This window comes from Temnothorax longispinosus, chromosome 10 (genome assembly GCF_030848805.1).
Source record: "Temnothorax longispinosus isolate EJ_2023e chromosome 10, Tlon_JGU_v1, whole genome shotgun sequence".
Lineage (NCBI taxonomy): Eukaryota > Metazoa > Arthropoda > Insecta > Hymenoptera > Formicidae > Temnothorax > Temnothorax longispinosus.
Window position 1 is genome coordinate 18,980,760 of NC_092367.1, and position 23,744 is coordinate 19,004,503.

At 38.9% G+C, this 23,744-nt stretch overlaps 2 protein-coding genes across 2 annotated transcripts; one reads left to right on the forward strand and one right to left on the reverse strand.

Moving 5' to 3' along the window:
• Nucleotides 1-3,018: 3,018 nt before the first annotated feature.
• Nucleotides 3,019-17,293, forward strand: Cad74a (cadherin 74A). Its single transcript, XM_071790643.1, has 14 exons — nucleotides 3,019-3,321; nucleotides 8,629-8,932; nucleotides 9,184-9,455; nucleotides 9,610-9,774; nucleotides 10,364-10,802; nucleotides 11,090-11,331; nucleotides 11,553-12,077; nucleotides 12,157-12,509; nucleotides 12,709-12,923; nucleotides 13,146-13,705; nucleotides 13,859-14,167; nucleotides 14,384-14,678; nucleotides 14,912-16,556; nucleotides 16,772-17,293. Exons 2-14 carry the CDS (start codon nucleotides 8,635-8,637, stop codon nucleotides 16,980-16,982), a joined length of 5,529 nt encoding a protein of 1,842 aa, XP_071646744.1. The 5' UTR covers nucleotides 3,019-3,321; nucleotides 8,629-8,634; the 3' UTR covers nucleotides 16,983-17,293.
• A 981-nt stretch (nucleotides 17,294-18,274) lies between these two features.
• Nucleotides 18,275-22,817, reverse strand: LOC139820577 (uncharacterized). The gene is made up of 6 exons (XM_071790940.1): nucleotides 22,641-22,817; nucleotides 22,413-22,589; nucleotides 20,759-21,177; nucleotides 19,835-20,248; nucleotides 19,195-19,620; nucleotides 18,275-18,970 (listed from the first exon to the last, which is right to left on the reverse strand). Exons 1-6 carry the CDS (start codon nucleotides 22,647-22,649, stop codon nucleotides 18,454-18,456), a joined length of 1,962 nt encoding a protein of 653 aa, XP_071647041.1. The 5' UTR covers nucleotides 22,650-22,817; the 3' UTR covers nucleotides 18,275-18,453.
• Between the last annotated feature and the right edge of the window lie 927 nt (nucleotides 22,818-23,744).

The window sequence follows — 23,744 nt, forward strand, 5'->3', positions numbered from 1 at the left end:
TTTACTTCAAAGACACGTCCACAGAATCAGCTGTGTCATTAGCCCATTTTTCGTTAAAATTATATCTTTACAAAAGTAACTGCACCTGAAGGCTTTAATGTACAATGTGGGAAACAAATCCGTAATTTGCAAGATTTGCTTTATACGAAATCGTATCATATAAATTACGGATTTCTTTCATTCTTATACCGAGCTATTGAATTATTTACGTGAGTTACACGAATAAAAATGAAGGCGCGATAGGTCACTTTCCACATTTTTTCGAAAATGTTGCGACAGGGACGTGGTACGGCCTCTCGAAATCGCGATCTTCCGTGCGATCGGTTCGCGATCGCGATTATTGCGCGAGAGGAATCGCCATGCTGATTCGAAAGGTCTCTCGCGTGTGAGAGGCGCGCGCGGGCGCACGCGTGAGAAGTGGGTTATCTAACTGACAACACCCTGTTCTTCATATAGTTCACGAGAGTTTTCCCATAAGTCGTAACAGGACACAAACGTCTGCAGAAACGAGTTGCAAAAACAAAAAGATGGGAAGAAAGAGAAAGAAAGAGGGAGAGAGGGATTGCGTCGGGAGATGATGCTGGCAGACACGATCTCTCCCACGACGCCGTTCTTTTCTTCCTTGTAGTCTTATTAACGTAATTTATTATCCTACAAACTGTCGCACGCGGACACAACGCGTTACGTATCTTCTAGATTTCTGCAGCCTCGCAAACACGAAATCCTTGCTAGAATTCTTGCTAATTTCTTGCTAGATACGCGAGACATCTCTAATTATATTTAATCATAAATTATAAACGATGAGACCTGTGTAATTGTGTAATGTATGATTAACATATAACGTAGCTTGATATTAATAAGTTAATTTGATGACGGATGACTATAATTATGTATAATGCTGTGAAGATTATAGTATATTTTACAATATTTTCTAATAAAAATATATTATACCGATTTTTAATTGTTATTTCTTTTTATGAATTGCATTTTTCATCAATCGACAATCAGCTAACTCAATTATAGAAATCAAAACATAGATTCTTGAGACCGAACGTCAAGGCAATCCGTTCACCAGCGTGGCGATTTCGACAGCATGCTATGGAAGCCGAGGCGCGTGCACCGCGATTGGAAACCCAGAATCCGGTCCGCCCGATCTCCGACAGACTTGGATAGGTCTTGATCACCGTGTTGTCCCGTTTCTATAGAGAGGAAAACAATCTCCGTCCGACTTTAGATGCTGGCATGATACTCTATCGAAGGTGGAGTCGCGCTTGCCGCACAACCTTTGCTAACTGTACAAATCCCCTTCCCCGCACGCTCGCCGTAGCGAGGTCGTCCTCCTCTTACCTGACTGATTTTCTGTACCTATCTCTCGGTTCCTCTCTCGTCGTTCTTATTCCCCTTTCACGCTACGATTCACGGATACCCCTTTTCCGCGTCCTTTTTATCCCCACCGAGCGAAAGAGCGAGAAAGGAAGAAGAGGGAGTGGAAGAGAAGGGGAGGGAGGGAGGAAGGGAGGGAGAGAGAGAGAGAGAGAGAGAGAGAGAGAAGTGGAAGAACGGGTGAAGAGAACGGAGAGGGACGAAGCACATCGAGCCTTCGGCATTTTAACGTTGCTCTTTTACAGCCTGTACACGTTAAACGTTCGCCTTAAGAAAGAATGAGAGAGAAAGAGACCTTTTGAACTATCTCTCTGATGAGATGGACGAGAACGGGGAACTTGAAGATAAACTTAGCCGCAGCTTACACTGCATCTAGATACCATCTTTAAAATGCTATTTAATTACTGACATAAATTGTGTTATTCTTTTCTGTAATCTGTTTGAATTTTACAAAAACTAGCTTGTTCAAAGTATACTTGAAAAAATTGAAAATTGTATCTTTGATAATATGTATAATGAGAAAATAATACTTTAATCATTTTTAAATAATATACATACATATTACCGTTAAATGTATTTCTATGTTAATATTATAAATTAGGTACTGTAATATTATATTGCTTTTAATAATTTTCATTTTAAGTGGCAACATCTTGCTGATTGGATATTAAAGTTGAAGCGGCTCTTAAAGCTTGAGATTATAAAAAGATTCTTAAAGAAGATAATTGTTTAATTTTTATGGATACGGACACACTTCATTGAACAAAAAAAATTTACTTTCTCTCTTTAAAGCATAATTATTGACATGCATTTCTTTATCGCAACGTTTGTATGACTAACGATAAGATTAACTTCATTTTTTAACGTGAATATACTTGATCCAAAAAAATAACTTTCATAATGTACCTGCAGATTAATCAAGGAGCTGCATTGAAAGGTCACAACACCTTCAAGATTGCTTCTAGCAAACGAAATGTCAGGAAAACTGATGACGCAATTCCGTTCTCATCATCGATTCGTTTCTTATTATAGTCCCAATCTTCTGTCATTTTTCATTAAAAATGTCAAATCATATGTTATACTAGATGAGTCATTACAATTTATTATATAAACCACAACAATTTTCGACTAATGATTTAACTTGGTTATTCAAGAAATTAACAAAAGATTGAAGGAGAATTTTTTTTGTTTTGCATTATTAAATCCTTGCCGCAAAAATTTGCTATTGTAATACCTATATTACAGAAAATTTCATTTATTTTGCATATAAATTGTTATAAAATATAGAGAAATAAAAATTAACTATATATTACAAAAACTGAAATTATTTTTATCCAATAGATTTCTAATCGTAGAAAAATCGTTTTGCAAACTATTAAATTTTTTAGACTAAACGCAATCTTTAGATTTGCTACCGAAGGTCGAATCAAACTGATTTCGAGGGTCACTCTGAGTAACAATGGGAGAAAAAAGGCTCGCACCTCAGGTCGTCGTCGTCCTCGGTCGAGCTTTACCGAGTACAGACTATAGGCTCTCCTTACTCCGAGGCGCGCGGCTTCTCTTTCTCTTTCTCTCTTTTTCTCTCTCCATACCTTCCATTCCCGTGGTGGAGGCCGCATACCTCCTTAGGATGCAGTATAGACCTGTCCATTGGCTGGCAGACACCGGTTGGTTCTCTTTTCGGTCCGGAACGACGCCGACGTTCAATGATACCGAGAGAGTAGAAGAGACACTTTCTCGCGCCTCTGTTCGTCCTCTTATTTACTTTATAGTTACTTCTCCGCAGGTGTGTCATGCGGATTCGACGCGATTTCGCGAATACGTTTAAGTGAACATAGAACGAATGGTGCGCGGGAATATAGCACGTGCGGTGTCGTGACACGATGAGGTGATAAACCGTGTTGTGCAGAGCGCGGTATCTTGGAGCGACTTTGGAAGGTAAGTCGTGTGAGCTTATGGAGAAGTGTGAGATGAACTTCTTGATTTCGTGACACGTGCGTTAATTGCCGAAAACGTCGACCTGGATACTTACTTTTTATGTGAAGAGACTGATCAAATAACGGAGAGTCCTTTGTGGAGGTGATGACGACCGATCAGTTTCGATTTCCGTGAACTTGACAGGTGTCTGAGAATACTGCCAATATTGAAGATTTGCTCGTCCTGAAACAATAAAATATGAGTTAGATAGATGCTGATTTATTTCTTGTTTTAATTGCTGATTGGAAGAGTTCTTATTGTCTCCGTCACTAGAGAAACGTTTCGCTAGGATTTTATATCTCTATACTCTTTGCAAAAGACACAGGAATTTTTTGAATTTATCAAATATTCTTAAATCATCCTTGAAATAAAGCTAATAAGCTATTTTCTTTTTAATTCTTCGTATATCATATAATAAGAATTGTGTATGCAGTTTATGATTTGTTCGTGAGTGTGAGATCTGCTCGCTCCTTTCGGACTACTGGAAATTCGAGTGACTTGGGGTTTCCCGTTTCTGTTCTATTTCTAGTTTGTATTTGCGTCACTCTTTTCGTAATTATTATTCTCAGTTGAATACATTAGAGAGCACTATTTACAATTTCTAAATTCATTGCACATTGATGAAATAATATAACAGAAAAAGAGGGATCCAAATTGGACACTGGACCTGAATACGATTGCAAATCGACGCTCATGCAAATCGAGGAATCGGGGTCGTCGATTGAGGATGTCGTCTCGTTCCTTGACGATTTCTTGGTGCAACGGTATAATCGTGCTTCTCCTTTTGTTGGGTACCTGCAGAACGGTGATACATCGACGGCACTGAAACCTGTATCGGTTATCTGGTTTTAATAATATCTATATGTGTGTTATGACATATATAAATTCAATAAAACAACTTCAGATAATATCGGAAAATAGAGAAAAGAATTTGGATATTCATATGTTAAATATTTTATACAATATATTATATTATAACTTATCGCGATGTTATATATAATATATTAAATTAATAATTCGCGCTGTGTTAGAATTTTTGAGAATTGATTGATGCATTGTCAAAAATTCCAACATATTGCTACAGATAATTGACTTAGTCTGGCGAGGCCACGTAAGTCTTCGATCAAATTCTTATTGTCTTTTTCGTCAGTCGTCGCGGAGAAACCAGTTCCGACAGTGAGTTTGCGGTCTGGCGAAGTCCTGGATTCAAGGAACCAGTGTCAAGTTCGAGGAACAGGAAAAGCCGTGGGCGCGAATTTTTCGACGACAATTTTCTTGCGCGCGTGCTGCGTGACTTCCGTCAATTAAGGGGACAAATGATTCCAGGGATTGTCTGAATTTCCAGTAACCCGAAAGGAGCGAACAGTCTTATATTCGCGAACAAATCATAAACCGTATACACGAAATTCTCATATAATACGAAGAATTAAAAAATAAGTGGTTTACTAGTTTATTTTAAGGATCATTTACGAGTGTTTAAGAAATTCAAAAAATTGCCGTGTTCTTTACGAAGCGTGTTGATGAAAGTGAAGATCTGCAGGAAAAGATGCGCACACCAGAATATTCCTTTTCTTCGTCATTCATCCTGGCATCACTTGGTCACGCAGTGTCAGGATTCCAACCGCGTAACGTAACGGAGACCAGAGGAAGAGGGGTGTAACGGTTTTTTTCTTTCTCTCTTGCTCTTTCCTTGCTTATGGCTTCCTCTTTCGCTCGTTCCTGCTATTTGTCCCACTTGCGCTCTTCTTTCTCCGTTTCCCCCACTCCCCTTTCCATAGATTTAGCCATCTATTTCTTAAATTATTTCTAGAATAGGTCCGATAAGCTTGAATCTCATCACCTACATAATTTTAATTAATTTCTGTTATTGTTTACCTCCAAGGAAATAAAGATGATAGAAAGTTTCGCGGTAAATTAAACTCACTTCTATGATTTGCAGAAAGTTGTACAGATTTCTAAGTAATAAATTAAAATATTTACTAATTACAATATAAAATTGTACTTTTTTTTTTATTGATGTCCAGCATTACTTTAACAAAGGCGTAAATTATCTATAAGTTATCAATATTTTTTTATTTGCTAAAGAAGTGTTATTTAAATTTTTGGTCAATTGGAAAAAAATTACAGATAAGAATGTATGCACATTCTATAACGAGAGAATATTCAATTTGATATATTATATAGATTTGTAGAAATTATTCCCAGAATCCATGATTAATATATGACACACGTTATTCGCAGAAATCAGCATCTTATTTATTAAATGTCCAAGAAATTTATTCGCGCTGAGTAATCAACTTACAAGATGTAAAACATTAATTACATTTGAAATTGATTTATACCGCTTTATTATGGTAAAAAATACTATTGATATAAAAAAATAAGAATTATTATAGACAAACTAAAGAATTAGTTTATATTATCTGCAATGTATTTTTCATTTGCCTGTTCAATGCATATATCTAAATTCTTAATACAAATACGCAGGCATGTGTAAAAACAATAGTAACAAATTTACTTGTCATAAAAATAAAATTGCAGTAGTTGTAAAACCACAATAATTAAACATAGAGTAGCGATGAGTCCGTGGCGATCTTTCGCAAGCGTTAATTTCCAAACAGTTTCGTTGCATGGGAGTTGCACTTGACTCCTTTCTCGTCTGCACAGCTGCGACCGCAGTCATCATTCAATCTTTCGGTATCATTTTATACTTGGCTTGCAGTAACAGTCGCTTCTGTTTAAGGTTCTCCGTACGTGTCACAATCCGCTCGGTAAAGCGTCGATACGCACGCGGTTATATCGTCACGGTTTTCGCACCTCGCAGTTTTCCGCATTACTCCAAGTACACGAAGTCGGAGAAACCGAGTTCGTTTCGAGATAATGCGCTCTCGTTAACGTGTGCATCATTCAATGTTCGCGTTAAATAAGAATTGCGAAATCATAATAGCGGCTTTCAATTATGGATTAGTTGCATAAAGAATCTTGTTTGAACTTTGAAATTTTTATATTTAACAAATAAACCCTATTCAATATTATTAAATTCACTTTTCTTTCTTTCTCTTTCTTTTGTATATAGTATAGGATTACATTTATCTTATTTTAAGTATTCAAAACATGAAACTAAGTATTAATGTTTCAAGTTTCAAGTTTTAGAGATTTCGTTGAAAGGATAAATTTGCTTCATTGTCCGCAAATCTGCATTGACTCACGTTCAACAATTAAGAGTAATTGTTCTACGTAGTGAAATCTCGCTTTCAGTGTATGGTAATTACTGCAGGCCTCTACTTTCATTGCGCATTCACAGTCGAGTGCTTGATTCTCAATTCTATTCGTTTATAAAAACTAAAGGACAAGGAAGACAAGAGACCGAAGAAAATTGCATTTTATCTAATCACGGTGGTACAAAGGAACAATGATGAAAACTAAGATTTAATACGTACGGTGTCTTTGCCAGCATTATGACGTAATGTAACGTTACCAAATAGAGCTCAAGTTATAACGATCACACGATTATAGGAAAGAAATATTTGAAGAGTTCTGAAGAAATTAGCTCAAAAAATATCTAGTTATCTAAAATAATGATTATATAAAACTTAAATTTGTATTAATACTAGCAGCTTCAGAAATTCCACAGCATACACGAGCACGTATTATTCGCATTTATCAACCATCGTCTTCGTATCCTTAGAGAGCATTGCTTCTCGTCTTATTACGAACTCGCTCGTGCGCGTTCGTTCGCGTGTCGCACTTATCCTCGCTGCAGGAGATTGCATCTTGCATCGCGCGTAACACGCGCTTCCTTCTAGCCGGCGCGGCGTGTAAATATGGATTTCGCATTCGAGAGCTGTTCTTAAGATGTACGAAAAGAAGGGGGTAGCATCAAGTATGTACACGGCAACCGTAAATTTTCTTCCTCCGACCGATTAATAATTACATCTTCCGGGGCTGCGAGACGCGATTCTCGATGCCGGCCGCGGCCGGCAGAACGCGGAAGTCGAGGTCGCTCTGCACGCACCAAGGCGTCGAGGAAATGCAGGGCCATTACCCCACGCTGTGTGTCACTGTTGCTCTTGCCGGCATCATTCCTTTCTAGTGCCTAGTAATACGGTAACGCAAGGCGCGTCGTATTTGCCCACGCGATATCAAGGGTAGGACGCGACTGATGTCTCGTTGCGAACGTTGCGTGGGAGTAGTAGTTAAGAAAGCGAGCACAATTTTTTACGACGGTCAATGATAATCTGCTAATGTAAATTCTAAATTAACCGTTTTTGTTATTAAAAATAAATTTTTAAGTCTATGTAAAATTTAGATATTTATATAAAAATTTATATTAGATATATACAATAATGTTGGTGTGATACATTATTATACACTTTTTCGAAGTTAAAGCCTTCTTCTCGTATCGTAAGATATAAAAAGATCTCTCACTTATACAAAACAAATTTTTCTTGTAACATAAATTTTCTTAGAAGATGAATTAAACCCTTGAAGCGCAGACCCTATTTTTTTCCCTATAAAAATAGCTTTCTTCGAACTCGCACGACAGATTTCTTCATGCAAACTATGAAAAGAAAAAACGTCACGCATTTCTGCCGTTCGATTCTCCCTACGATTCGATTTGGTCACGTTGTCGAGCCATTCTCACATATAGATCGGCTTCTGCGAACTCCTGAAATGGAATCTGATTTCTAACGGCATTTCACTCGGCGGAAAACGCAATTTCGACGAGCCGACCGACTGCGATTTGTCGGTAGTACCGGTCGCGGATCGCCTGCACGCCAAACTTCTCTCTCCCGTACAACGACTTAAGAAGAATGTAGTAGTAGACGGCAGATAGTCGCATTTAAGTGGAGGCTAAAGCGCGAATCTTGTATCCTACTCACGCGATAGCTGTTTCCTATCCGCACGCTCGTTTGCATGCGTCGATCGTAACTTTTCGAATAATGGTTCGACGAACTTGGGCACGACAATCCTACAGGCTTTAATAATAATTTTCGATCGATAGCAGATTTTTCTGCTTTGATAATTGTAATCTGATTCTCTTTTATGTATCGGAGATAGGCGTTAATTTTATTTATTGTCATTTAAATAAGAATAAAATTAATTGTCTGATTTGTGTCTCTAAGATTTATATTTAAATAATAAGCCATATTTTATTTTTTATTATTATGTTTAATTTTTAAATTAAATTTGATTAACTTTAATTGGTTTATTTTATTGTTTTGCTCTTTGTCGCTATGACTGACTTATAGCACAAATTAATCGCAGGTGACGATGTGGGCGATTTTTTTGCTGTTGATCTCCACGTGGTCTTCGTCATGGGGTCAAGTGATAAACAGGGCGCCTCACTTCATTCAAGGTGGAGACATGGCCAGGTTGGCTGTGTCAGAGGGTGCACCACCCGGTGCTCCCGTTTATACTCTCCGGGGGGAGGATCCTGAAGAATCCAAATTGCATTACTCTATCAGCGGCGAATACTTCACCGTGAACAGGGAGACTGGAGTAGTGACTCTGAGGAAAGCCTTAGACAGAGAAGTACAAGACCTCATCGAAGTCATTATTAGCATAACAGGTAAAATGATATGGCTAATCTATTACATAACAAAATCATCATACATTAATATATAGCTAAATTTCTATAAACAATCCTTACAAAATTAAATTAAAACACTTGCTCTATATTTTTTATGTACCATTATATTAGATGTCTTTATATATAAGTATTGCTGTGTGTATCGAATGAAATATAACAAAGTTATTTTATCGAGTCATAATAAGAGAAAAATTGATTGAATTTATTGAGAATAAATTTGCTCGTTCCAGATGAAGGTGTCGCCGGGTCAGAACCTAATACGGTGTCCCTTCGTCGCGAAATAGCGGTGCTCGACGAAAACGATAATCCACCGGTTTATCACGGCCGGCCGTATGCAGCCAGAGTGCCGGAAAGTGCGCACGTGGGTGACCTGTTACTTCCTTCGGGCACGATCATGATCACGGATCGCGACGGTGGTGTGAACGCCGATGTTCACGTGCAATGCGTCTCGGCGTCGCGCGACGACGACGTCTGCGAGGTCTTCAACGTCTCCACGGAGAAGGTAACTAATTTGTGATTATTAGAACAATTAAATTAAGAAAATTAATTGCTCAAATTAAATTAAGCATAAATATAAATATGTTTAAAATATACATATATGTATTATTATTCTTTAGTTGATGGAAAATGATTGAGATTATTGCGGTTTGTTTCAGCTCGCTGAAGGGAAATACGACGTGCAAATCACGTTAGCAAAACCGTTAGATTATGAGAGGAGAAATTCATATTTGATTAATTTGCTGGCTGTCGACGGAGCCAATGATCCGTCGAAGAGGTTGCAGGCCAGAGCGACCGTTGCCGTTGATGTCCTCGATGTTCAGGTAAGTAGGTCTTGATCATCACTAAGATAACTGTATACAAAGTCGGCGTGGCGGTAGTTCTATATTGGATAATAACATCATTTACGATAAAATTAGTAGGAAATCATCAACCTGTTATTCAATCTCTGCCTGTCAGCGCGAACGCTATCAAGTGAAGACTCATCTCGGTCACGAGTAACGCACAGGGGTCATTCACGTTAAAGTAACGAGATTATCGCAATGTTATTTTTATCTCATATTCCTCGCACTACTAAACACTTGGTACATTCTATTTTTAGATATTGATTTTAAATTTAATCTCACTTTTTATTAAGTTAAGTTTAATTGTAGAAATCTTGAATATAATAGAGACGAATATTAACATGTAATAGCAAACAAAATTGCGAGACTCGTTATCTCAGTGATTACAATTTAATTTACTTAAACGTATGGCACAATTGTTCAATTTTTAATGATAGAAGTAATGTTAATCTAAATCAGCAAAGTATAGGCCTTATAAAATCAACAGAAACAGATAAGAAAGTAATTCCTTGTAAAAAAGCTGTAATGTAATCAGCGAAATGAACTTTTGCACAAATTTCTCTCTTAGGATCAGCCACCTATCTTCCTGAATGCGCCTTACAGCGCGGCGCTTCCGGAAAACACAGCAGCTAGTCACACGGTTTTGATAGTACGAGCACGTGACGGTGACACCGGTCAATCGAGAAATCTGTTGCTGACGCTGGAGGACGACGACGCGGGTCACTTCGATCTCGAGATGTCCCGTGACGGTGATGTCACGGTTGGCAGACTGGTCACGACCAACATATCACTCGATCGCGAGGATCCCAGGATCCTGCAGAACGGCGGTATTTACACCTTCCAAGTTAGAGCCACCGAGCTGATCAACAATGAAATACCAGCCGACACCGCGACGTCGATCGTCACAATCGTCGTCACAGACGTGGATGACCTCGTGCCTACTTTCAACGAGGATTATTTCAGCATCAAGATCTCCGAGGATATTGGAAAGGACACTCCTCTACCAGGTCGTTGAGCTTGCTAAAAATCGTGTTCTTTCGGTAAAGTTAAATGAATCAGTGTTTTCACATCATTAATTTGAGATATTTTTCTCTAATTTGTTTCAACGATTAAAGGATAATTTTATTATATATTCTTTACTCTTTTAATTATAAAACAGATATAAGTGTTGAGATTATTTATAAAAATGATACAAGTAAAATTTGGGATTTTCTTTATTTCGCGTTTCTCTACTTACCGTTTTTGTTTCTTCTTCGGGGAGATCCTCGTGTTTGACGACATCATGATTAAGCAGGTCTGAATATGATTGTGAGCGATGGCGACGTGGGCGACAATGCCAAGTATTTCCTGGCGTTGCGAGATGTGCCGCGATACCCTGGAATCAGCAAAGCATTCATTGTTAGTCCCGAAGAGGCTCAGGGTCGAGTACCGGTAGTGATCAAGGCTAAGGATGTCAATGTTCTCGATTACGATGTTGACGATCCTGCAAAGAGAGAAATTGAGTTCGACGTCATCGCGACTGTAGCGAGCGAAGTGGTTAGTTCTCAATAATATTTAAAATTAAAAATATCATTACGTAGCTTAATTATATCGCTTAAAGAATTTGTGATTAATTTTTATAATAAGACAATTAAAAATCATTTAAATAACTTTGAAATGTATATCATTTTGTATATGCTTACGTAAAATAGAAATAATCAGTTGTTTTATTCCTCCTTGCCAATGTGGTTTTTATAACGAAAATCATTGTTTTGTAGGTAGCCACTTGCAGAGTGCACATCCAGCTATTAGACGCCAACGATCACAGCCCCGAATTCTCTCGGTCGGTGTACAAACTGTCGGTCCCGGAAGACGCGGAACCCGGCACTCGTTTCGGTGACGTTTATGCGAAGGACTACGACAGCGGTTCTTTCGGCAAATTAACGTACACCCTGCGTGGTTTCGGCGCGGACAAATTCAAGACCGATTCGCAGATGGGCGGGATATTCGTGGCGAACAAATTGGACTACGAAACGCAGAAGTCTTATTCCTTGACGATGGAGGCGACGGACGGCGGCGGTCGAGTGTCCGCCGTTAATATTCTTATTGAGCTCGACGACGTTAATGACAACAAGCCGACGTTTGAACAGCCGGAGTATTCTAGGACCGTTCGCGAAGGTGCTACCAGCTTTGATCCGCAAATGTTCGTCAGGGCGACCGACGTTGACGGACCTATGCAGGGCAATGGGAAAGTCGTGTATTCGATTAGCCGGCATAATAGTATGACAGATGACGTTTTCAAGGTTCGTCGTTAAAATCCTTTTACATCTTTTTATAGGGATGCATTTTTTTAACGTTTGCTTTTAAATATGAATTTTACAGATTAATCCGGACTCAGGCGAGGTAACTATGTCGAAACCGGTTCGTTCTGGCGACACTGAAAGGGGCATTTACGAATTGATGATTCGCGCGACTGATACCGGCACACCGCCATTATATTCCGAGGCGAAGCTTTTCGTTCGCGTCGGTGTTCCCGGAAACCAGAAGCCTATCTTCCGAGGAAACTACAAGTCGAACTTGCCAGGTCCTAATGCTTATCGTGCAAGGCTCTTGGAAAACGCATCTCCCGGAACGGAAGTCATTCGAGTTATCGCTAACGATCCCGACGGAAGAGATAATTTGCTGCAGTATTATATCGCGTCCGGTTCCAAGGATAATTTCGTTATCGATTCCAGGTGCAATATAAAGTCCACTATAGATAACTGAAATGTAATATGTTAGAGAATTTAAAGCCGTTTTCTTATTAATTTTTTTTCTGGCCTGTTTTTATTATAATTATTTTATTTCGCTATTTTAACTTGCAAGATTTAACAGTCATGATACAATAAAATAAAGATCGATACCAGTAAAGTTAATAAGAGCGGCTGATTACAGTTCTGGCATCATAACTGTCTCACCTGACGCTCGCTTGGATCTGGAGACTGGCGGTGAAAAATACGAGGTGATTGTGTACGCCGTTGATTCAGGTACACCTGTCAGAGAGACTGCCACCACTACCGTCACCGTGAACATCATAGATGTAAATAATAAACCGCCGACATTCAATGAATCAACGTGCACCGTTCATGTTTCGGAACGCGCAGCCATCGGTACGTTGCTAATAAACAGTTACCTATTAAAAATTAACTTTATATCAAACGAGTCATTTTTAGAATTAAAATTGAAGATCCCAGATTTTCTATACTTGGCTGTTATTAAATACTTTCAGACATTACAGCTTCTGTGAAAATATCGCATAACGGTTTTATTTTCGATGCTTTAACTACTTGTCGGTAAATTATTGTTGCTTATGAAGAATTTCTTATGAACAGGTGAAGTTGTATTGAGGGCGGTAGCAAATGATCCCGACGCAGACGCATATTTGGAATATTCTCTGGTAGAACCGATACGGGCTGTCGACAAGACCGGCGTAGCCTTGAAGAGCACTGCCTCTTACGATTACAAAACGGCGTTTCGAATAAATTCCACGACCGGTGTAATAACTGTTAACCGAATGCTAGATTATCAAGTGGCCGCTGTCATAATACTTACGGTGCAGGCGAAGGATTTGAATGCCGTCGTCGACAAGGATAAACAGATAGCCAAGGTGGAGGTGATAATTTACATACAAGCTTACAGCGATGACAATCCGACGTTCACCAATTCCGGGTGGTCACCAAATAATCCGACGATAAAAATCACGGTTCCGGAAGAACAACCCTTGGGTACGACGTTGTTAATGTTGTCGGCGAAAGAGCCGACGACAGGATATTCGGTTCAAAGGTTCGAATTGGTGAGAGAGGACGATGACGAAGGCTACGTTAATGTGGGTGTTCAGAGCGGTAACGTGGTGCTAAGCAAGAGGCTGGATTACGAAGTGCTGAATCAGAAGGTAATTGTAATTTTAAAACTACATGGTTTAAATACAGATCATAAATGTTGAGACTAAAAATTGTGTAATAAAAAATTCGGAAAATCTAAAATAAAATTTTAGCAAGATTATTAATGTATGTTTTAAGATGTAAAATTTTGCTCCTACTTTCAGTTTATTCGCTTTAAAGTACGAGCGCTTGCCAGAGATTACGATATAACGCGAAAGATGTCGGAGGCCAACGTAATCGTCGAAGTTCACGATATCAACGACAACAGTCCCGTGTTTGGACAAAAGGATTACAAGATCTCTGTATTGGAGTCAGCTAAACCTTCGAAAATCGTGTTGAACGTGCAGGCATTGGATATGGATAGCTCTAAAACTGAACAAGAAGTCCAAAGAGGATATGGTGAAGTGAGATACTCTTTAACAGGCGAGAACGCCAATCTTTTTGAAGTGGATCCCATAATGGGCAATATCCAGGTAAAACTGTGATCTCTAACAATGTTCTAATTTAAATTTTAGAACTCAAAGAATAAAAAAATATCTGAAAGATTCTATTTCTTCAGAGCTAATCTAAATTTTAAACGTTAAATCTAAAGGATATCTAAAAAATACTCCAATTTTTTAAACTATGTTTTCCTACATAATTTTTATAGTTTTTAAAATGAGATGAATAATAAAAGAAATAATTTATAGATCGCCGCAAACACAACTCTCGACAGGGAGAGACAATCGGTGTTGCGTTTTTATGTCGTGGCGTCAGACATGCCCCAAGGTGGAGCCGAGCAACGAAGTAGTCGAGCCTTGGTGACGATAGATGTCCTCGATGTTAATGATAACGCTCCTAGCTTCGAACAGGAATCTTACACCGCGGTGATTCCGGAGAACGCACCGGTGGGAATCAGCGTGGTGAACACCACAGCTACCGATCCGGACGAAGGTGAAGGCGGGACGATCCACTTTGAGATCATCGACGAAGGCGAAGCTAATGGTAGGGTCAAAATATTAAAGTTAGTTACAAATATAGATATAAAAAATGTCACATGATTTGAAATTAAAATTATTTTAGAAGTTTAAGAATATTTCTTTCTATTTTTATGCATAGAGACTAATTAAGCAAAATAAAACATTTTAAGACATAAAAAAGAAATAAAAAGTAGTTTGTACATTTGTGACAATAAATTGTTAGAATATTGATTGTGTATTTGACTTATACTCTTTCAGGATTATTTAAAATAAATCATACAACGGGCGAGATTTACTCGGCACGAGCATTGACTGGCAAAGGCAGAACCGAGCCATACAATATGCGAGTGCGAGCACAAGACGGCGGCGAGCCAACTCTGTACTCGGACGTGAGCCTTACCCTGTACATCGGCGATGTGGTGAGCAACGACGGCGTACCTCTATTTATCAGACCAACATTGGAGGAGGTAGCCTACATCGCGGAGAACTCCACCGTTGGTAGTCCCGTGTTCCAAGTGGTGGCGTCCGATCCCGACGACCCAAATTTGCCGAACGGCAGAATTACCTTCCGTTTCCTGGAGGACGGTAATTTTGGCAAGGATGCGAGCGCCTTCAGGATTAACAGCGACACCGGCTTGATCAGCACGCGAAAGTTACTCGATCGAGAAACCAAAGACAGCTATACGTTGATCTTGGTAGCGCAGGATCTCGGCGAGCCGCCTCAACAGGCGACCAGGGTGCTCCAGGTGATCGTAAACGACATCGACGATCACAAACCGCATTTCAAACGCAACCTGGATAGTCCGCCGATTGAGCTGAACGTCCTGGAAGAAGAGCCGGTGGGTTCCAAAGTCGGCGTGATCGAAGCGGTCGATGAAGATATCGGTGAGAACGGAATGATCGGCTATGAAATCGTGTATGGGAACGAGGCGGGGTCGTTCGTGGTGGAACGCCTGGAAAATAATTCCGCGATCATCAAATCGAATGGTCGTCTTGATCGGGAAACCGCCGAGTTTCATTTATTGACGGTGAAGTGTTTCAAATACTCTTCCAAAAAGTCAGACACAGTACCGAAACCGTACAATAGACAGGACCCATCGGAGAGGCAGGTACTCGTCAGGGTCCTGGACATCGACGACAATAAACCGCGTTTCAAGAAGGACAACGTGACTCTGGGGGTTCGCTTGAACGTGCCAATCGACACCAGCTTAATCACCCTAGAGGCCTATGATGCCGACTCCAGCGCGTTGTCCATCAATTACAACATGAGCAAGGTGTCTTTCACGTCTCTGGTTGATCCCTCCATGTCACAGAAGGAAATACCGTCGCAATTGTCATTGAATGCGCGCACTGGCGAGCTCAGGACGACGGGTTCCATGGCGGGATACGCGGACGGCTTTATGGAGATGATTGTATCGGCGAACAACTCGGTGACGCCGGGAGGCGAGACTAATATTACTGTGAGGATCTTCCTGTTGCGCGACCGCGACATGCTGAAGTTCGTGTTCTCGAAGCCGCCGGTCGAAGTCAGGAAGACGTTGGAGGACTTCGAAAGAGCGGTTCAACAGGCTCTTTCGCTGCCGATCAGTGTCAATGTCTACGACACGCAGTTCTACTCGAAGGAGGATAACTCCCTGGACTTTTCTTCGACCAGTTCGTGCTTCCAGATGGTCGGCAAGGAGTCCTACGACCTGGACGAGATGCGATCGTTGCTGACTGACCCGAGGAATAAAGAACTGAAGAAAGTGTATAAGACATATCATGTAGAAAAAGTGCAGCATTGTGCAGCCGTTGTAGCCCGCGCTGATGCCTCCATGACGCAGATATGGGTCTTGGCCATCGCGGTCCTCGTCGGAATCGCTACCATAGTCTCCAGCTGTACATTGTGTTGCATGCATGCCAGGTAACTCTCCTTTTCTCTTCCTCTTTCTTCTCTCTGTCAATATATCAATTATTTATTAAAAGTTAGTAGTTTATATATAATAACAGAAAAATTCTCTAAAAGTAGAAGTTTTATAAAATTATTTTATTTTTGACAGTAATGTGATGTGTTTTCTATTATTTTATTAATTTTTAATATCGATATTTTCTCTTAATATTGCTATATTTTTCCTTCAGGTATAAAAGACAAGTGAAACACGCGCGTTTGCGCGATCAACCGCGACCACCTCTCAGTTACGTGTCTTCCGGACCAGCTATGGTCAGTTCTGGATCTCATACAACGTTGGGTCCTGGCACGATGGTCACGCTGGGCCCACATGAGGGCCCGTACGAATGGGGCGCCGACACGACGCTTTACCATCCGAGTACGCTGGGTTCGAGAACGTAGAGAAGCGTTTGGAAGAAAAAAATCGATAGTGCTATACTCGCAAATGTAAAAAGTATTTGTACGATTGTAAGACACACACATGTAATGAAGCACATGATTTGTAAAATTTTACGATGTGTTATCCTTAAGTAACTTTAAGATTATACATATAATTATACAAACATAGTATAAGTATTAATGTACAACTGTAAACTTTAGACGAATTTAGAGTTGTATATTTTACTTGTACTATGCTTGTGATATTGTTAAGAAGCTTCAAGTGCGTTCTCTGTTGTAATATAATGTAAGACAAAATAAAGTTGTACATTTTATATAGCCGACAATATATACATTTTCAAATTTGTATAAACTAGTTTTGATTTTTATTTCTGTGTTTAAATAGAAGAATGTGATGAACACCTATATCTAAAACTACAACAAATAATTTATAAATGTGTTATATTATACATGCTTTTTTAGTTAATAATAACGTAATACATAGAATTAGTTTTTATATATATAATGAGTATATATGTCAGGTAAATGTCAATTGAAAATTGTCCTGGCCATTAAAATTGCTAGAAACAATAAAAATTTACATTGTCGAAAACTTTTTCTGCTTGTAAAAACCGAGATATATTATAAATTAAATCAAAAATAAAATAAATAAATTTATACTCAGGCTCTATTATTTTAAATCGGTTTAAACTTCTTCAAAATTTGTTATATTGCAGCAGAATTTATATGCAAAAGAATTGAAGATTTCTAGTTGTTTAAATTTGATAATCTCATCTAGTAAATGTGCATTACATCCAACATTAGTGGCCTATGATGCAATCTTCTATTAAGCGACGAATATCTCCCGTCCATTCTCGCTGAAGATCACGAGAGATTTCCGAATGCCTTCGACGAAAATGTCAAGGCGAAGAAGCAAGCCGGGCTGGATTCAAACGGACTATAAACACAGTATTGAAATATTTGTCTGGTTACGTGAAAAGCACGTTGACGTCATTCTTTTCTCCAAAATTACTTAACGTATAACAGAAACGAGTCACTTTACGCGCCGGTGATTAATGAAAGTTTGTCGCGCGATTATTGAACTCAGTTGAAATCTCCATATTACCTTGTAGATATCCTTACAGATATATGCTATGTATCTTATTATAAGTTAATGACTTTTTGCCTCCTCTTTCGGTAGTATCTCTCCAAATTAACAACAGCACACGTTTCCAAAAATCTAAAATAAATTCTTGCGAAGAAGTTGTGATTAAAACACAATGGCAGAACTATAAAAATATATTTCGTCAAAACAAAATACGATAACAATTGCATTGCATAAAGATATTTTTGATGATTCAAGTACTTAATAGTGACGTGACGTGAAATTTTTTACGTAACATTAGAGTGTCTCGTTTGACATTGAATTATCAAGAGATATTTGATAATCTTTCCTTACAAATCACGAATCACGTCTCCAATAACATTTTTAATCTCAGCGGAAGAGGCTGAAACGTTGAGATCCTTCGAAGATATCGATATCCTTCGAAAGATCGATGCTTTTGTTCGTGTTGGCCTCCGGGCTGTCGATCATCGTTGTGTTGTCGCAATTCGCGCTATCTTTCTCCGTGGTCACAATCATTTTTTGCGCATTAATATCATACTTTTCCGTGCTGGCATAATCCTCGTCGATGCCTAATTTATGATTGGAAGGCACGGTAGCATCTCCTACGGTACCATCGCTGTTAACCAGATCCGAATAGGTTTCTGAATCATTATCCAATAGAAGATCTCCCTCTTTCTCGTTTTTATCGTCCAAACTCATCTCGTGATATCGCGTTATCGGAAGACTGGTTGTTTCTGAGTTTTGATTCTCCTCCAACTTTGACTCCTCGATCGCGGAATGATCAGTCAAATGTTTGGTGATCGATTCCAAGGGAGACATTATCTTCTTTGCAAATTCCTGCTGTTCTGCGGGTTTCATCGATGCCGATTTATGTATGATATCGTTTCTAGAAATAAAATTAAAATTATTAAATTAAAAATCAAATTAAATTTTTGATAACAAAGATATCAAGTGTTTTTAATTTTTTTTTTCGATAAATATAAGAGCGAAACAATTATTAAGCTACGATTTATAGTGGCAAGACAAACTTTAAATTTAATTTTTTAAAGCGAATTTTATGGAAATATTAAAAACCAAAGGTGATTAACGATAAGGTATTAAGAACCGCACCTGTTGAACTTATTCTTTTTCCGAGGATACAAGTTTAGATGAAGTATCATTTGCTTTTTCTCCTCTTCTTCCGATACAGTCGTAGGACTAGGTACAGCTATAATGGGTATAGGTTGCGGGGATGGCCCATAAAATTTTTGTCCACGATATTGGATGGGCCTTCTGATATCGTAATCGTCCGTGGATCCTTGAGGCCTAGGCCACGTCGTCTTCTTATTCTGCTCCATGATATCGGTAATAGGATAAATGTCGAGCATTACGCTGAACGGCTTCGGTTTCCGGCTCTTCGTTACGGTGTTCATCGAGTAGGAGCCGACGCTTTCGTATTGCGGTTCCGTTATGATCGGTTTGTTGTAATTGATTAAAGGTCGAGAATATACGGGATCGTAATAAGGGCTGTATCGATGTATCCCGCTCGGAGAGAATCTTAAAGAAAACGATTTGATTAGTACATTGTTATTAATTAATCTGTGATATAATGATTTATTCATCAAATAGAAAGTTGTATATTTTATTATGAGATAAAAGATAATTTTATATGATAATATATAAATTTTTATCTCACCTACAACTCGATTCATTAATATCTAATATTCTTTTAGACTCAAGCATTAAATAATAACTTCTTTTCGTTACAAACCTCACGTTAGACGTGGCTAGGAGATTTACGTCCGCCGGGTGTTTCGGTTTGTACTGGTAAAAGGGATCGTTACTGTACGACCCCGATTTGATCGGATAGGGGGACATCTCGTGTTCCTCGGATTTATCGCTACTGGACATCATCTCGCCCATGTCGGGGATTAGATCGTACTTCTTCGGATTTACGTAGACGCCGGTGAACTTGATGCCGCGATTCGGAATCTCACCTCTGTTTGTCAGATACTTGATGATGTCCTGAATGCTCCTGGACGAGTGCGGATATCGATATTGCGACAGCTGTGGATATCTTGGCCGTTTAAACGATGACGGATGCGGTGTCTTGAATTCCCAGTGAAACGGCGTAGGCCGTGTATCCTCCGTGCTCACGTCCTCGTCCGTATCCGCATATTTGTGCCTGCCAAATTGATGAAGAACCATCGGGTCAAACTGGCCGGTGCGTAAAAAATTATCTGACGCATTATGTAAATTTTTGCGATATCATTAATCTCTCTATACGCATCACGATAAAATGTGAGCGGATGATGAATTACATCGGCGAGATCTATGGAATGTGCAATTTTTAGAATCGATTTAGCGCGCGCAATGGCACAATGTTACATAACACAGAAAGTATTCCTGGTATCATTGACATAATAAAAAAGATGTCAATGATATTCATGATATTTTCGGGATTATTAATGAAAGAATAGTATCGCGCCTAGTTGCAGATGTATTAATTTTTTGCGTTGGATCGTGCGAAGGTTGTAATGTCGTGTCAAATCGATATTTACAAATCGTTACAAATCGAAGAAAAAAAAATTTTCGGTTCTTAATATTTTCGTTTATTTTGATGAATAACGACCGGAGAAATCGGATACGCTATTAAGTTGATTAAGGAGATTAATGACGATGACGTATCGTTTACCTCCGTCTCACACGATAAATGATCGAATGATTGTCGAACAATGGCTTGGTATCGATTTCCTCATTTTCATTAGCATCTCCCACGGACTTCAGCACTCTCTTTCGCTGCTTGAAATTGTGCAGATTCTGCGCTCTCATCTCGGGCTCGTTCGCGATGCGTGTCTCGATCGGCATTAAATTGCTCGTTGTATTTCGTTGCATGAAACTTTCGTAGTTCTCATCGTCCGAACGATCTTCCATGGAAAGATCGTCTGTATGATTAATCGTGGTTTCGTACAGGATCGTGGTATTCGTGGGTTTTTTCGAGAGATTCGGTGATTTCTTGAGAGCATTCTGTAGTATATATATGTGTTTTGTTTCCTGATTGATTTTACTATTCCCCGATGTGGTGGATGTAAAATCGTACATAAATATCGCCACCTACGATGATATTAAACTATTAACATTCGAACATTTAAATAGCATTCATAGCATTTGACAATAAACAAATAAAAAGTTCTCAAGCGGAGCTTAATGATTAGTAATACGGAGATATTAATAAAATTATTGTTTTTAATATCTGAGAAGGAGAAATAAAATTTAGTACTTTCTATAAGATTTCAATAAATTAAATATTGCGCTACTTTTTAACAAGATTGACACGATGTTAGTTCTTAATGAAAAACGTTAATGTCGAATTTGACTACAGAAAGAAAATGAGCGATTGCAACGCAAAATTGTATAATCAACCGTTTATAATGCCGCGAACGATGTTTAGCCAGCTTCTGAAACAACAAAGATGCAATTAACCGACGTTTCCAACTGGCGAACGACGGTTAATTCGTACCGAAACACAGTTAACGCCCTATATGTGAAGCGTGCAGAAATCTTCGCTCGCTTGGCTCCCCATGCATGGAAGGGATAGCCGAAGATTCACGGTGAAATTACAATTCCACACGCGTCTCCGACATTAATCACCGGAGAAAACGCGCGAATTGTAATTACGTCTATTGTTCCTCACGCGTGGAAGAAACTCGCGAAAAACTCCGTACCGTTTAATTATCATAATCTCGGTGGCGCGTGCAACAGAATTGTGCGAAACAGGATACGTCGCGAATCATTGTGCAGACGTTTTGTCGTGCAAGGTCATTGCCCGATAGAAATTGTACGACAGAACAATGTAGCGAAATCATTGATTGTGAGATGTGCACAAAGGTGATGAATAGTGTCAAGCCACAAGCACCGCTTTATCTATTCAGTTGTAACGCGTTATTTTATATTCCTAATCCTAAAGATTCAACGTATTTAACAAGCTATTTGCAGTACGGTATTAATGCTTCCTCATTGAATAGGATCATTGTTATGCCACGACAGATGCAATCAACAGATATCCATGTTCACGCCACGAAGAAAGAGACATCGATTGTTAGAATATATAAGAAAATACCTAATTAAATGCTACAATTCAAACTGTTTGCCGTGTAATTGCGGTACACTTGATTAAAATTAATTACCATGCTTTTTCAACTTTTCTTATGCTTTTGAGCTTTGACTGTGAACTTCAATTGTGAATTTTAGTTATAAGCTTCAGCTGATGTGTTCTGAAATATTTCCTAACGACGAGTGTAACAAATCAATAATCAATAATGTCTGCAATTCTGCTCACGATTACTCACCAATATCACCGTTACCACCACCATAACTCCGATCGCAAGTTTTCTCACAATTAAACCGTAGCGACTCCTGTTATAACGATCACCGCGGTCAGAATAAAGCCCTAGCTCAGATGTACTTATGGCGGATCTCCTGCCGGTTTCAAGCATCGCCTTCCGAGAGGTCTGGCGATTTGTATCCTTTACGATTACACATTGACGATACTGAACATCCTTAATTAATCAGCTTACCGTTGACATGCCGCGATTTATCGATTTGTTTCACCTCGCCATTGTCAGATGTAATCGCGAACGATCGACAACAGGTGTTCCTCGGCAACGATTATTTTGACGAACGAAAGAAGACTGCTTTAGCCCGATGGTACAGCCGCTATTTCGGTCTATATGGAGCACGCGACGTTGCTCTTTCGCCGCTTCCCACGCAACTAACGATCGCACATTTCTCGGCACGCAGTTTTCACTGGTGATTCTATCAGCGCCGTAGAGATTTCCTTTGTTCGTGGGGGAGGCTCGTTATGGTAAGTAGAAGGCAGGTGGTTATGGGCTACTTACTACGACTCGAGTGCCACCGAGCGCGTACGACATGCGAGGAAAATCTCTCACCGTTCCGGTGCTTGACCTGCTAAATACGCTTCTAACGCTCCATTTTCGTCCGCTCGTTCGCCAAAGCGACACCGCAATTTCTTACTCGTGATGTGCATTTTTGTCACAAATGTCTACATGCTAATATCAAGGATAATAGAAAGCGGTCGGACGTTTACAGCAAAGTCTTTCAGATTTCAACATGTTAAGTTACATGGAGTAGGTATTTATAGAAATCTATACTGTAAGTCGCTGCAAGCTATAAATAAAAATTAATATTTTTCTATTAAAAAAACTGACTTATTAAAAAATTATTCCTTAAAAGAAAAGTACATATACATATATTTACGTGTGAGAGAGCCTGGTAAATAAACATCGACTGGGGTATAATAGTACTAATAATCTTATATACATCAAAAGCTCTTAAAAAATATATGTTTAACAAAAACATTTTAATTAAATGTATTTTAATGGATAGCGCGTTATATGTTAATTTGTTAATTTATTTAAAAAACAAAATAAAACTGTGTAGTTACAGTTTAAACGTATATGTATTGTAATAATTGCGTTTTTAAGTACACTTCCCACTGATTAACGCAATTAATGCAATCTTTTACACGTCTTATTTTCACACGTTAAATAAGTTGCTGAATTTTATAACAATGTAATATACGTAACATCTGTAAAATATTTCTGATTTCAACGTTCGCACGAATCAAAGACACATTTTACGTTAAGGCGGAAAGGTATGTA

What these genes read in the sequence shown, in the direction of transcription:
- Cad74a (XM_071790643.1), top strand. Translation starts at nt 8,635, where the DNA reads ATGTGGGCGATTTTTTTGCTGTTGATCTCCACGTGGTCTTCGTCATGG. An exon ending in TGACAGATGACGTTTTCAAG is followed by an intron (nt 12,078 to 12,156) that starts GTTCGTCGTTAA and finishes TGAATTTTACAG; the next exon opens with ATTAATCCGGACTCAGGCGA. An exon ending in TTCGGAACGCGCAGCCATCG is followed by an intron (nt 12,924 to 13,145) that starts GTACGTTGCTAA and finishes TCTTATGAACAG; the next exon opens with GTGAAGTTGTATTGAGGGCG.
- LOC139820577 (XM_071790940.1), bottom strand. An exon ending in ATTTATCGTGTGAGACGGAG is followed by an intron (nt 20,249 to 20,758) that starts GTAAACGATACG and finishes TCAATTTGGCAG; the next exon opens with GCACAAATATGCGGATACGG. An exon ending in AAAAAGAATAAGTTCAACAG is followed by an intron (nt 18,971 to 19,194) that starts GTGCGGTTCTTA and finishes TTTTATTTCTAG; the next exon opens with AAACGATATCATACATAAAT.